The sequence below is a fragment of the Hypomesus nipponensis genome, chromosome 22 (assembly GCF_054491055.1).
Source record: "Hypomesus nipponensis isolate SF chromosome 22, ASM5449105v1, whole genome shotgun sequence".
NCBI lineage: Eukaryota > Metazoa > Chordata > Actinopteri > Osmeriformes > Osmeridae > Hypomesus > Hypomesus nipponensis.
Window position 1 is genome coordinate 4251885 of NC_140382.1, and position 15212 is coordinate 4267096.

Genomic DNA, 15212 nt, shown 5'->3' on the forward strand with positions numbered 1-15212 from the left:
GTAAACTTCACAACTGAGAAGGACCTAATCATATTTCAGTGTAAGTGTAGTAAAGTAACTTATACTGGCAGTTGGGTGAGATGCAGTTTGATGGAGGGCAGTGGGTCCAGCTGGAGCAGAGGAGGGAGGAGGAAGACAGATCGTTCAGGGGGTGGGTGACAATGGTGTGGGGTGTGTAGTCTGGACATGGGGTGGCCAAAGGACTACTACTCAATGAGTATGCGCACCACATGGGGCAAGAAGCTGTTGTGCAACCTGTTTGTTCTTGCCAAGGCGTTCCACCATCTGGAGTCTCTCGAGTCTCGACGGTAGGTGGTGGAGCAGATGACGGCCGCGGTGGGTAACGTCTGTGATGATGGAGAGGCTGCGTGTAGAGGTCGCTGATGGCCGCTTGTTCTGCACTAATGCTCCTCTGTGGTCCTTACTTAATCCTCTGCAAAGCCTTTTGTCCTGGACTGTGTGTGTGGGTATGTCTGTGTGTGTTTATGCCACATAGTTTTGCTGTATCCATCGCTGTCCATATGATGATGCTGTTTACTTTTTGGGGGGAGACATGTAGCCTGTCACCTTTTGCAAATACACCTTTTTTCTGTTTTGTGATGTATTTTGACAGTGCCAGTGCAAAATATCAATTTACTGATTGTGGTTGCGGTTATACAAAATCGTTACACACTGACGCTACGCCACTTAAATTTGCCACATGAGCCAAACCAATGGTCTGTGAGGTCGGGTTGAATGAAAACAAAAAGATACATATCTCCACCTGCCGGAAAACTGTGGAGTGGCAACGACGTACATGACTTAGTTCCTGTTACGTCTTGTCGGCGTGCTGGCGTAGCACGCAACTAGTCCGTCAGCTCGAGTCGTCTGTCAGAGGAGTCCAGTAGCTTTCACTCCCGACTTCAAGGTGTTCTTTAACGGCTGTTTGTTTAGTTGCTCCGGCAGTTTAATGAGAACTGTGTCGTTGTTCAAGGACGTCGTAGAAAGAAAGTCGGAGATCATAACAACAATTTACAAAGGGGACACGTGCACTACACGGATCAGTCTTTGTTGATTAGCTTCGGGGAGCTAACTATGCTAATGGAGTTCCTTCCTGTGCTTTTTTGGAGTTTCATCCGCTCGATTGGAGACAGGGACAGCTCTCCGGAGAATACAGTTAATCAGAATATAAGGTTATACACATGCAAATAACACTGAAAGAGGATAATTAACTTCCGTCGGATCCATCTGTCAAGATAAGTAGTTAGCTATCTTTGTACCCAGCTACCTGGTTGATTACCTTGGATAATCACCTGATAATACCTGAGGTATTAGCCAACTAATTGTATTGCTGTCAAGCCGACTGCTGCCAGTACCATAAAGTTGGAAAACTTGGTCTCCTGAACTGCCAACTGTCAACTACACTGCTGGTGGACCATGAGGCTACCCCGAGTTCAAAAATATATTATTTGGACTACCGCTGTTTGATTTTATGTGGGCGTGCTTTGCGCTCAATCAAACAGCACTTGTGTGCTAGTGTACCAGGTAAATGAGGGCGTTTTGCTGGACACTTGGCGGTCCCAACATGGTCTTACCAATGCGGGTCTTGCTGCTCACAACTTTTTGTCACTGGGCCAATGGCCAAGAGAGCCAGGGCATGACTCTTGAGGAGAAGGCCACAATCAGGTAATACAAATTTAAACTAATCAGTCAAATATAAACTATCAGTTTCAAAACAAACTCGCAGAAATGAGGTATTTCAAATAGTCTACATGTGTCAGCTTTCACAGACAGGCCCCTGTCCCCTTTGTAGCCACAGCCAAGCATGAGTCAACCCAGCATTGGCTTAAGATTGCACAAGTAGACAAATCCAAAGGGAACCAGGTGTGCTGATCAAGAAAAGAATGTTTAACTGCCAGAACTGATGGGGTCAGACAAGCTACGGTCAATGTTTATCAGCTCACACACACACACTTCCAAATCCGCTCATCCCTCTTTTTTGTCTTTACTTCAGGGACCAGGTTGTTGAGATGTTTGATCATGCCTACGGCAGCTATATGGTAAGACAGCCTGTGTCTGGTTGCACTGGTCCGCACCTGACGCCTGCAGGACATACACGTTATGGGAACCTTAGATACATGCGTCATTTAAGCTGTGTCAGCAGACAGGGTCATCGCAGGTTGGTTAGTGTTTCAATGTCACAATCAGCAAGTCGTAAGTAGTCAGCGTGGAAGCCACGGTGATATCCAAGGAGGACTATAACATTGTTTTAATGTAGAGTCTCAGCCTAACAGCCTAGAAATGTTGCCTCCACCTTCACAATGCCAGATCATGTTCAAGTACAACATTTGTTTTCGTTGTTCCCCCCCCCCCCTGCTGGCAATAACGTCTGCTGAATTGTGCCCCGAATTGTGCCCCGTGGAAGAGAATTGCCCTAGTGAGGGTCAGGCTAGCCTAGCCCCTGGTGACTCTGTGCCCTGACCGTACTGTGGCCTGATTCTGCCACAGAAATATGCGTACCCAGCCGACGAGCTGATGCCGCTGAGCTGCAGGGGGAGGGTGCGGGGCCTGGAGCCCAGCCGAGGGGACATCGACGACTCCCTGGGAAAGTGAGTTGTTGTCCAACATGCCAGGGCCACCCATGACGAGTTTGTTTTTCCTTCTTCTTCTTCTTCTTCGACCCCCTATGGACATGGTTGTAGTCTTGGCCCTGCCTTGAGGCTTACGAGCCCAAAAAACGAATGGGGTCGTGTACCCGGTTGTGGTTTGCCTAGGAATGAGTGCATTAGGTAAGCTATTCGCCGAACCGGTTCGCCATTGGTTATGTTATTTGCCGTGCCAGGTAGAAAGACACAGTTTGGATGCTGAGATGTCCCAGATATTTACAGAATGTAGGCCAGAGATTGTAAGTAGACCTGGCTTCCCTGTAGACCAAAACGAGTGAAAATTGTTCTGCCCTAAAGTAAAATACTGTACATAGAATATTATTACTTTATTGCCCAGGCAGGAAAGGTTCCTCTGGCAGTGTACACACATCTAGAAGATCTTCATCTTAGATCTATTAGATTTTTTCACTCAACTCACATTGGTTTGAGATTGGCAATTGCGTTGGTACTGTAAGTGTGTCCTCCTCCTGTCCACATTTGTTTCTGTTGGTGTCCAATAACGTCTGCCCAAGGTAAGCAGCACAACCTGTCTAAATAGGGGTCCGACGTGTGACCTTGAAGTGCTTCAGGGCCTCGGGGACACGATAGGGCTGGCATGTCGCAGGCGGAACTCGGGCACAGACCAGCACAATGACAAAGATGTCACGGATACTGAAACCAGGAAATGCACCCTAGCACCTCTGTTGTGTGGAATGGCGTCACGGACCGTTTGTTTGACTTCTCCCCCCCCCCAGGTTCTCTCTCACGCTGATCGACACCCTGGACACCCTGGTGGTAAGTACTTGACCCCCCCGGAGCCAGATTCCCCCCCCCCCCCACCCCCTTAGACGTGTCCTGAGTCAGCTAAAACACCCCAATCCGATACCACCCAAATCGATAGGAGCCTGTGGGATCCAAGGTCCATTGAACTGTCATGGGATTAGCCCCCTGAAGCCCCCGAGCAAACACAGCAGGACAATCAGAGGTTTCCCCTTGCACCAATATTCAAGATCTTTAGGGCCCTATGTAGTGAACACTCCCACGATGCATTCATTGTATTTTGCGCCACTGTTATAACCCGATTTGTGAAAGAGATGTGCCATTCGATCGTTGTGATGTTCGTCGTTTGCTCAAGGAGGAAACTGTTTGCTTCAGACGATGGCTGGCTGCGGATAGACAGGTGTATCTTGTGTGTGTGCGCGTGTGTGTGTGCGCGCGTGCTCGCGTATGCGTAGGTCCTGAACAAACTGGATGAGTTTGAGGCAGCTGTGAGGAAGACCGTGAGCGACGTGAAGCTGGATAACGATGTGGTGGTGTCCGTGTTCGAGACCAACATTCGTGTGCTGGGGTGAGGACGCACAGACATGTTTGTTTGTTTGTTTGTTTTACTTTCAATGCCTGGGTTCTTCTCAGGTCAGCCATTATCCTTGCCTTTACAATCTCCACGCCTCTGTTCTGGCCGGAAGTTAGTTGGGGCATCTGCTGTTGGACCCCCGTTTACATTCCTAGGGCTGTCAAAGTACTGATCCCGAATCCGTTCTTAAACCGCGGTTCATATCAAATAGAAAGGAGCTGGACTGAGGCTTCTAGTTTTCAGACCAGCGCTCCTTCTCGGAGACATTCAGGCCGAGTGAACTGTGTGGTCCTGCTGTTCCCCTAGCGGCCTGTTGGGGGGGCACGTGATGGCGGACATGCTGAGGCAGCGCGGGGACAGGATGCAGTGGTACGCCGGCGAGCTGCTCGACATGGCCAAGGAGCTGGGACACCGACTGCTGCCTGCCTTCAACACCACCAGCGGCCTTCCTTACCCCAGGGTAGGCCCACACCAACTCACCCTCTCGCTGGCGGTGCCACTGAACATGGTCGAGATTCCTGCCTGTACCGTCGGGAAATGGCCTCGTCGCCGCGTCGGGAGTCCAGTTTATTATCGGCTCCTCTGTTCCCCCTCTGTTCCGTAAATGTCACATTTACATTTAGTCATTTAGCAGACGCTCTTATCCAGAGCGACTCACCGTAAGTACAGGGACATTCCCCCCCCCCCCCGAGGCGAGTAGGATCGAGTGCCTCGCCCAAGGACACAACGTCATTTGGCGAGGCCGGGAATCGAACCAACAACCTTCTGATTCATAGCATAGCCGGCTCCCCAACCACTCGGCCATCTGACCCCTCAATGTTCCCATGTTCCTGGTATCAAGGTGAACCTGAGGTACGGGGTACTCAACGCCCTGTCCCGCACGGGCACCGAGTCGGACACTTGTACGGCCTGCGCCGGGACCATGATTCTCGAGTTCGCAGCCCTGAGCAGGCTGTCGGGGGAGTCTGTGTTCGAGGTAGGAGTAAGGAGACTCACTCCGAACCGCCAGATGATACTGCTGTTATTTTGTTTGCATTTTTTGGGGGGACCAGCGTGAGGATGTCTTTGCGTGTCACTTTCAGGAGCATGCCAGGAAAGCCCTGGACGTCCTATGGGAGAAGAGACAGAGGGGAAGTGACCTCGTCGGGACCGTCATCAACATCCACAACGGAGACTGGGTCCGCAGGGGTGAGGCAGGGCTCTTCGCGGCGCACGCACGCACTCACACGCACGCACACACCTTGTGTACAGCCGCCTCTACATCCTTCACTGGGTTAGTGTGCCTCAAGAACATTCTTCAAGAAAGCTTCTATGGAGTCCTTCTATGAACACCTTGTATTTGTCATCTGTGTTGTTGCTGACAGACAGCGGAGTCGGCGCTGGTATAGACTCCTACTACGAGTACCTGATGAAAGCTTACATCCTGCTGGGAGACAACGTGTACCTAGAGAGGTTCAACACTGTAAGCTGCTCTCCTGTCCACCAGGCTTTTGCTGGAGACACTTACACACACCATGTACAAAAGGGTGTCAATCCATGACGTTCTCTGTACAACCATGTGCAAACCTACTGTTATCGCAGTGTCATGCACGTCGTATAGCGGGAGCTATATTCGTATCTGTGAGATTAAGCCTGTGCGTTTTCTGCGCGCTCTACAGCACTACAGCGCCATCATGAAGTACATCAGCCAGCCCCCTCTGCTGCTCAACGTGCACATGCACAACCCCACAGTGAGCGTGCGCAGCTGGATGGACTCTCTGCTCGCCTTCTTCCCCGGGCTCCAGGTAGGCACCCCCCGGCCCCTCCCTGGGACTCCCACCCCCCTCCCTGGGACTCCCACCCCCGGCCCCTCCCTGGGACTCCCACCCCCCTTCCTGGGACTCCAACCCCCCGGCCCCTCCCTGGGACTCCCACCCCCCTTCCTGGGACTCCCACCCCCGTCCCCTCCCTGAGACTCCCACCCCCCTTCCTGGGACTCCCACCCCCCGGCCCCTCCCTGGGACTCCCACCCCCGGCCCCTCCCTGGGACTCCCCACCCCCGGCCCCTCCCTGGGACTCCCACCCCCCTTCCTGGGACTCCCACCCCCCGGCCCCTCCCTGGGACTCCCACCCCCGGCCCCTCCCTGGGACTCCCCACCCCCGGCCCCTCCCTGGGACTCCCACCCCCGGCCCCTCCCTGGGACTCCCACCCCCCGGCCCCTCCCTGGGACTCCCACCCCCCTTCCTGGGACTCCCACCCCCCGGCCCCTCCCTGGGACTCCCACCCCCCGGCCCCTCCCTGGGACTCCCACCCCCCTCCCTGGGACTCCCACCCCCCTTCCTGGGACTCCCACCCCCGGCCCCTCCCTGGGACTCCCACCCCCCGGCCCCTCCCTGGGACTCCCACCCCCCGGCCTCTGCAGCCACACACTGGGCTCTCTCGCCGCGACCCTGCCGTCGATCCACGAAAACAAAATGGCTTCTCATTCACGCCAATCCTGACGATTGGACGTTTCGAGATCTGGTTTCCAGGTTTCCGGTAACGAGCACAGGTGTATTCTTAGTGCGGCTCCTCGACAGATTCCTAGCCTATGAACACTGTAAACAAATCCCAATCCTCGACGTTCTTACCGACGACAGACGAGATGTGTGTATGTGGAGGAAGTGATCTCCTTGCGTGTGCCCACGCAGGTCCTCAGGGGCGATCTGAAGCCAGCCATAGAGACCCATGAAATGCTCTACCAGGTCACCAAACAGCACAAGTTCCTTCCTGAGGTACGACGATTTGCTCGACAGAACCCCGGGGCACTCTTCACATCTGTTTTCTATTTACTTTGCGCCAAATAAGTCAAGAATTAAACAGGATCTGGGATCTGATTGGCTGTGTGCACTTCCTCCTCCTTCAGGCCTTCACCACCGAGTTCAGAGTGCACTGGGGTCAACATCCCCTAAGGCCGGAGTTTGCGGAAAGCACTTACTACCTCTACAAGGTAACACGCGAGACGAATCTCGTCTCGGGACGTACCACGCTCCTAACAGGGGTGTTTTCAAAAATGGCTCCCTTTTTTTCCCCCTCTATTCCAGGCCACGGGAGACCCCTACTACCTCAGAGTGGGCCAGTCCATTGTGGAGAAGCTCAACGCCCACGCCAGGGTGCCTTGTGGGTTTGCCGCAGTGCACGATGTCCGCACAGGGACACACGAGGACAGGTAGCTGCAGGAAACACACACACACACCTAATCTCATGACGCATTGGTTTTGTATTGTGAGGATGAGGATAAGGCGTACTTAGCTGTACAATGGTGGTAATCTGAGACTGCGTGTGTGTGTGTGTGTGTGTGTGTGTGTGCGTGGGGCTGCAGAATGGACTCGTTCTTCCTGGCGGAGATGTTTAAGTACCTGTACCTGCTGTTCTCGGAGAAGAGCCAGCTGCCGTTCGACATGGACGACTACATCTTCACCACCGAAGCTCACCTGCTGCCCGTGGCCCTGTCCACGTCCCGGCCGCCCTGCCATGGCAACAGCACGGTGCGTGGGACACGCCCCCACACAGCATACGCCCACGGAGAGAACTCACTCTTGGAGTACAGATGCACACGTTATGCTTTCTCTCTCACGCACACAGTCAACACGGGAACGCCCTCTTACTGGAGCAGCCACACACAAACGCACGCACGCACGCGCTCTCTTTCACACACGCGTCCTATCTCTGGTTACCGAAATACGGTGTGAAAAGAACGACAAGGAAATAAAAACCAGTAAATAATTCCCGGCCGTTGGAACAGGTCACAGCTACGCCCAAAGTATATATCTCTCTCTCTTTTTATCTCTCCCCCTACCTGTCCTATGGTTCTGAGCTCACGTCTTCCGTATGATCGCTCTTATCTCTCGTTCGTTATCTTTGTATTGTATTTTTTCTATTTTCATCACTGCCTTGGTTTACAGCTCTCTCGCTTTCGCTTGGTCTGTTAGGTCTCCCCCCCCCCCCCGCCTCTCTCTCCCTCACACACATCCACACAAACAAAGACAAATTCCGCTCGTCCACAGTCCAGCAGGGGCTTTCTCCCCAGTGCAGAAATGAACAACCTGCCCCCCCCCCCTCCCCCCCGCTCCATGTTGCAGGAGGCGCCCCCTAGTGTGCAGGAGGAGGACCCGTTCACCTACTCCTGCCCCAGCACCCAGACCCTTTTCCCCAACAACCCCTCCTTCGCCAAGACCATCAGGGACGGATACAAGTACCTCACGGGGGTCGGCCGGGCCTTCCAATCCTCGCCTGTCAGGTGTGTGTGCGCGCGCACGTTCACTACAAGAACCTCTACTGTGAACCCACGGGTGTGTGCGTGCGTGTGTGTATGCACCTTCACTACAAGAACCTCTACTGTGAACCCACGGGTGTGTGTGTGTGTGTGTGTTGACGTGCGTGTGTGTGTGTGTGTGTGTCAGCAGGGGGATCGAACTGCCTCTCCATGACAACGGCATGGAACCCGTGGAGTTCCTGAAGAGCATGGGCATCTCCCTCACCCCTCTGAACGAGGGTGCTACCGTGGCAACCAAGGCCCAGGGGGTAAGCTGGGGCGACGGCCTGTCCTCCGCTGCATGGCTAAACTCGTCGCATCATATTTGTTATCGGTCCCTAGACACCGAATATTCCGCTGCTCGAGGCAAATCCTCATATCCATGGCAAATATACTGGATCAAACATCTTGGGTGAACTTGCGTGTTAATCTGGCCTTAGAACGCGCTTAGGCCGCCATTTTGCTCCGTGCCATCTTGGACGGCGTGTGGATTCGCCGTGTTGGTTTTTTTGTTGATACTTTCCTTTCTTCTCTTCCTTGTTCTCTGCTTTGGTCTCCCTCTCTCTGTCTCTCCCTCACTATTTCTCTCTCCCTCACTAACTCTCCCTCACTAACTCTCCCTCACTAACTCTCCCTCACTAACTCTCCCTCACTAACTCTCCCTCACTAACTCTCCCTCACTAACTGTCCCTCACTAACTCTCCCTCACTAACTCTCCCTCACTAACTCTCCCTCACTAACTCTCCCTCACTAACTCTCCCTCACTAACTCTCCCTCACTAACTCTCCCTCACTAACTCTCCCTCACTAACTCTCCCTCACTAACTCTCCCTCACTAACTGTCCCTCACTAACTCTCCCTCACTAACTCTCCCTCACTAACTCTCCCTCACTAACTCTCCCTCACTAACTCTCCCTCACTAACTCTCCCTCACTAACTCTCCCTCACTAACTCTCCCTCACTAACTCTCCCTCACTAACTCTCCCTCACTAACTCTCTCTCTCCCTCACTATGTCTCTCTCTCCCTCACTAACTCTCTCCTTCACTATCTCTCTCCCTCACTTTCTCTCTCCCTCACTATCTCTCTCGCTCACTTTCTCTCTCGCTCACTATCTCTCTCTTTCCATCACTGGCTCCCTCTCTCACTGTCTCTCTTTCTCCCTCTCTGCCTCTCTCCCTCCCCCTCCTTCCCCAGGAGCATAAAGGGGTCTTCCGGGTGAAGCTGGTGGCCGAGGTGACCCAGAGCCCCGAGGAGGAGGAAGTGCTGCCCCTCATCGTGCAGCTCATCTCCCCCCCGTACCTGGGTAGAACGGTCCTGACCGCTGGGCCGGCCAAGTTCGGAATGGACCTGACCAAGCAGGAGCACGGGGTGAGCCGGAAAGGGGGTGGTCCTCTTATATCCTTGCCGTGCATTAACCTTGTCAGTTATCCTCATAGAGGAAATCAAATATGTTCAGGTCAATTTGGGCGTTTCCCCTCGGGGCCTGTGTCGTTGACGGAATGTGTGTGTTTTCCCTCCTTTCTCTCTCTCTCTGTCTTCCCTCTTTGTTCTTTTCCTTTGTCTCCGTCTCTCGTTCCTTGTTTGTGCTCTCTCACACACACACACACGCACGCACGCTGGCTGTGCCCAGGTGAAGGGCCGCGTCGTCAGGGCGTCCCCCTACACGGCGTGCGGTCCCGTGGAGAACGGCGAGCAGCTGAGCGGACACATCGCCCTGGCCCTGCGCGGGGACTGCATGTTCGCCGCCAAGGCCCGCAGGCTGCAGGAGGCGGGGGCCATCGGGGTCATCTTCATCGGTGAGGGCCGCAGCGACCGCGCACACCTGGTCACAGCCGTACCGTCTCGCTTTGTCCCAAAATGTCCACAGCCAATTGGAGCGCGCACCCACGCACGCGCAGTGTGTGCCGGTTAGATCCCCTCACAGACATGACGTCGTCCGTGCGATTGAAATCCTTTTCAGCCCGCGGCTTAGGGAGATATAACCTGAGAAGGCTTTTATCACTCTGCTGTTATGGCGGTTAATCTGTGGGAAAGAATGGACTGTAGATTCGACTTTACCCGTCATTTGAGAAGCTTAATTTGTAATTGCTAAGATTTGGATTAGGGTTGATTCAGGGCCAGCAGTTGTTCTGTACACAAAGAAATCCGAGAAACCCGTTTTATGATCCGAGACGAGACTTAAGCTTTATCCAGAAAAACTGGCCCTAACATGCAGATGAACGGACCGCGGTAAAGCGTTCTTTTAAACAGCCGACCCTTACCCGTTCCCCTCCCCCCCCCCAAAAAAAAACCCACATCCCACATCTCCCCCCTCCGCTCCACCAGACCACCGCGAGGGCAGCAACAGCGAGGACTCGCCCCTCTTCCAGATGGTCGGCGACGGCGACTCCACCTCGGACATCGGCGTGCCCCTCCTCTTCCTGTTCAGCCGCGAGGGGGCGGTGCTGACCTCCGCCCTGCAGGAGCAGCACAACGTGGACGTGCTCCTGCTGCCCAAGGAGAAGCAGCTGGGCCACGGTGAGGAGGCGGGCCAAAGGCCCGCCATGTGACTGACACCTAGGAACCAAACACGAGTGGACAGGTTTTAGAAAGGAAGAAGAAAAAAATGATGTTACATATTCACGGTGCATTTGTCCCTCAGTTTCTGAGTGGACTAAATGGGTGACATTTATATTTTGATTCTGTTTAAAAGGCTTCCTTGATCCCAACTTCCGGTTTGTGGCAAATATGAACCGGTACAGCAAACCAATGCTCCGAATGCAGCTGTGCAGACTGCCCCTTTGACAATGAATGACTTGACGCATAATAGGCGTAAGAAGTACATTGTACAAGATGTACATTTAGTCATTTAGCAGACGCTCTTATCCAGAGCGACTTACAGTAAGTTGTACAACCAGATAACAGGGGAAAAGGTGATGTCGGGGGGGGGGGCAACATCAACTGCACACAGTATACAAAAATCCAGTCCCATATTGTGTATACTTCCAACTGCTGCCTCAGTTGTATCGTAGTGTAAATAGAAAGAGAGCACCAGTAGTTGTTGGCATGCCAGTGGGCAAATACAAGGCCAAAGTGTGCCACAGTTTACGACACGAGACTGCGCCGTAGCATTGGAACAAGGGAGTCTTCATCCCCGAGGACATGGGGCCTCCTCCCCTCCTCCTTTTTCAAAGGGTCTTTCTCTCTCTCCTCTCCTCCTCCAGTCAAGCAGGAGAAGCCCCTGGGGATGAACATCAAGTTCCGCCTGGCGGAGGAGGGCGAGCTGGAGGAGGGCGCGGCGCGAGGCCACACCCTGCAGTTCCTGCTGGAGAAGGGGCAGGTGCTGCTGGAGGAGGAGGAGGAGGAGGAAGAGGAGGAGGAAGAGGACTCTGGGCGGGGGGAAACCGAGCCCTGCACGCCACCAGGGGGCGGTAGTGTCTCCCCCTGCATGGAGACACCGGGTCACGCCCCGCCCCCCGCACACAGGCCCGGCCAGCCGGAGGCGGGCCCCTGATCGGATTCAATGAGACCAGCCTGGTTCCTGTAACCTCTCTGCCTGACCACAGGGCGGACGCCCCCCATCCCCACCCCCACCCGGCACTGACCTCTGATCAGCGTCCAGATGACGTCCTCTAGGGCTGGGCCAGAGAGGCTAACTGGGCCCTTGGGTCTAGTCTGAGAGTCTGGTTTACTCTCCAGAGGGAAGCCTGTTAATGTGACACACACATGTATGTACATACACACCCCCACTCACACACACACACATATATATATCCCCCCCCCACTCACTCACACACACACACACACACACACACACACGTATATATATACCCCCCCCCCCACTCACTCACACACACACACACACACACACACACATATATATATATATACCCCACTCACACACACACACACACTTTAAACCTTAAGGATGACCTCTATAGTGACTAGATACTAGGACTGTGTGTTTTTGGGGATTGGTGTTTCTGGCCAGATGCAGCCCAGCTCCTCTACCTGGACTCATGGCTGGGTCACCTCAGCTGCGGTAGCATAGCCACACCCCCAACCCAACCACATGATGGCGGCGTCTGGCCCGACGACCGCTAAGTTCATGAATGATGTATGATGCAACAGTTTAAACGGGCTGAGAGGGGAAAAGGCGCCTTATGGGGCTGTCCTCGTTAGGGCTTCTGTTTTTTTTAGACACCATTGTGTCCGACCAGTCTGGGATGTTTGAAGGCCGTCTCTTTACTCACACACACGCCTCCGAAACCAGGAAACATCCCGCCAGCCTGTTCCTCCGTCTGTTTACTTGACCCAGACCAAGCTAGTACGATTTCGATGCGGACAGAGACACGACGGGAGGGGTGCGTCCTGACTCTGCACAAGGCGTGGCCTACGCCAGCAGCACACAGGTTCTGTTACTTTGTTCTGGGGGGGGGGGGGGGGGTGGAGCGACATCAGGGAAACTTCAGCGCGAGAGAGACTCGAATGAGTGCGTATGTTTGCGGGCGTGCGAGGAAGAGGGACACGGTGGGTGTGGGCCGTACGCGACCCACAGCGGGGGACTTCAGGTTCCGTCCGATCTCAGTCATCGTGGAGAGGGGCCGTGGAGAAGACACGGGGGGGGGACCGATCGAAGAGGGCCTCATCTGCACCTCGGAACCTTCCGGACGGATCCACACAGGAACGCCCCCATTCCTGTTTGACAAGAGTTTGTGCGTGAGAATGTGTTTTGACGTGCATGTCGGTTTTTCCCAATACGAAGAAGCCCCCATGTATGAATGTCAGCCATGTGCTAGGGTCTCTCTTACGCCCGGGGGGTCCATGACACGGCTGTCTGTGTGTGTCCACACATGCAAGTGTGTTTGGTGGGAGGCGCGAAAGACGGCCAACGGTTCCAGACGCGGCAACATTTCCTTTCCGTCGACAAATGCAGTCAGTATAACTCGGGCATTCCTTCATCTCTCTTTATCTCACAGATGCTAAATAATTATGCATGGGTTTTAGGTTATGTGTGTATAAGCGTGTGTGTGTGTGGGCAGACCAGGGCAGTGGGATTTATGGGAAATGTTGTATCTCGTGTGTTCAGCCGTGACGGGGTGTGATCGTTTCTTGCTCACGCAGTGGACCTCTTGCAGATGCTGCTCTGTTTATTTTAAGTACGTAGTGTCTCATTTCAGCACTTCTGACTGTCTACAAGGTGTACATACCTGAGACAATGTTGACCTGTGTGCTTTGGTGCCCATTTTGGAACGTTGACAGGTCGGGTAACTGAAGCTAACAAGATTAAGTGCCAAAGGGATTTATTTTTTATTTTTTACCCAATTGCTGGTAACATCACGTGCAAATGTATATTCTTCTTGTCTCCGTTTTGGCAAACAGAGAGCGAAAGCAACAAGATTTTGCCATTATCAATAAATTAAGAATCATGATTACTCGAGTGGATTCATCGCTTACATCATTGTTATATTTTCTTCTTCTGAATCCTAAATCTTTCCATGTGTATTCGCTGTGCTGTAGCAAATGGGTTAGCACTAGCACTACAGCCTGGCCGATACGGGCCTATCTGAATTCATCACCCATTGTGTGTGGGATGCCGTGACTCCAGATGCATGCACTTGCCCTCAAGTATGGATTGTTGGAACGAAGGCAACAACTTTGGAGCCTGACATCAGCTGATGACATCAGCGGAACATGTCGGCAGACGTGGACAGGGGACAAGAGCTCACACAGGACAAAAGGACCGTAGAAAAGGAATGTCACGAATGACGTAGGCCTCTTCGCTTGGCATGCTTTGAGTAAGATGTGAGGCTCTGTTCTCATTGGCTTGATGTCCTTGGTCAGCAATTCAGGTGGACACTTCTTGACAGTGCCTTTATTTGATTGGTTGTACTTTATTGGTCATACTTAAAAGATATGGGGACTGCTATGCCTGGGCATTTAGCAATGTTTTTTTCTTGTTAAAGGGAACTTGAATATAATTGAGACCTGATAAGATGTTATATCTGGTTAGTGACTAAATTAAGTCCAAATATATATATTGTGTTTATTATTCCAGAAGAATACAAACCCTAGACTATGTATTTCTGACTTAGTTTCTGACAGGACATAAGGTATAACATCCCAGAGATGCTTGTCATGATAAATATTAGTTTTTCACAATTGCTAAAACACGTTTCTTGAAACGGTCACCCTTTTTCTCTAAACTGTTAACACATTTCTAAAATCTCTGACTTCTGGCAAAATCAAACACCCCTAAACCCTTGAACCTGTGCTCAAAAAGAAACAATGCTTTCAGATCCTAAACACAGCAACTTAACATATAAACACTATGGAACAATCAATAGAGCAATGAAAAATGGAGAACACAGCATCCAGGGTATGTAGTTACAGGAAAATATGTTCATTGTACATACTGCAGTAAGTGCATTTCACAATGAAGAAAGTATAACAATCACAACTTACTGTAGTACTGTGAATAAATTGCATACCGTAAGTAGGCTACTTTACAGTTTTTTTTCCGATTGCTTAAGCACAATTTTGAAAACAGGGCTCACTTTGTCAAAACACAACACACGATTCACACAACTGGACACACAAGTAACAGAACACCTCCAATCTTTTGCAAAATGAAACACTTTGTCCAAAACTATACCATCATGTATAAAAAAAAACATTTCTGTCACCGTATGCCACACATATGGTTCATAAAATTGAACTGTTTGAACCAGTTACACGCTGTTGTGCACATAGAGATATTGTTACAGTAGAGTACATACATGAATATGTTGACCAAACACAACACACAAGACCAGCTGCACACCGCTGAAAATATTTACTGTATTTCTTCACATTGTCTACGTAAAGGTTGCATTTTGTGAAAAAAAATCGGAACATATTTCAACTTGCATACTGTATAGTAGGTTTTATACTGTAAACACAGTCAATACATTTGTGGAGACAAATGAAAGTATTCAGCAA

The 15212-nt window shown here is 52.0% G+C and overlaps 1 protein-coding gene across 5 annotated transcripts; it reads left to right on the forward strand.

Annotated features, from left to right (window-relative positions):
- Positions 1 to 834: 834 nt before the first annotated feature.
- On the forward strand, positions 835 to 13663 carry LOC146236036 (ER degradation-enhancing alpha-mannosidase-like protein 3). 5 transcript variants are annotated; one of them, XM_084687001.1, is made up of 21 exons: positions 1533 to 1665; positions 1793 to 1863; positions 1994 to 2039; positions 2488 to 2588; positions 3380 to 3419; positions 3860 to 3972; positions 4285 to 4438; positions 4820 to 4954; positions 5061 to 5166; positions 5343 to 5440; positions 5637 to 5762; positions 6649 to 6732; positions 6864 to 6947; positions 7042 to 7166; positions 7320 to 7485; positions 8080 to 8237; positions 8401 to 8521; positions 9447 to 9620; positions 9883 to 10048; positions 10578 to 10769; positions 11456 to 13663. In XM_084687001.1, exons 3-21 carry the CDS (start codon positions 2010 to 2012, stop codon positions 11743 to 11745), a joined length of 2463 nt encoding a protein of 820 aa, XP_084543127.1. In that variant the 5' UTR covers positions 1533 to 1665; positions 1793 to 1863; positions 1994 to 2009; the 3' UTR covers positions 11746 to 13663. The 5 variants fall into 5 exon arrangements, with proteins under 5 accessions (XP_084543124.1, XP_084543125.1, XP_084543128.1 ...); XM_084687000.1 differs by having other exon boundaries at positions 1551 to 1665; positions 1761 to 1863; XM_084686998.1 differs by lacking the exon at positions 1793 to 1863 and having other exon boundaries at positions 835 to 1665.
- The last annotated feature ends 1549 nt before the right edge of the window (positions 13664 to 15212 follow it).

What these genes read in the sequence shown, in the direction of transcription:
- LOC146236036 (XM_084686998.1), top strand. Translation starts at nt 1,529, where the DNA reads ATGAGGGCGTTTTGCTGGACACTTGGCGGTCCCAACATGGTCTTACCA. An exon ending in ACACCCTGGACACCCTGGTG is followed by an intron (nt 3,420 to 3,859) that starts GTAAGTACTTGA and finishes GCGTATGCGTAG; the next exon opens with GTCCTGAACAAACTGGATGA. An exon ending in GCACTTACTACCTCTACAAG is followed by an intron (nt 6,948 to 7,041) that starts GTAACACGCGAG and finishes CCTCTATTCCAG; the next exon opens with GCCACGGGAGACCCCTACTA.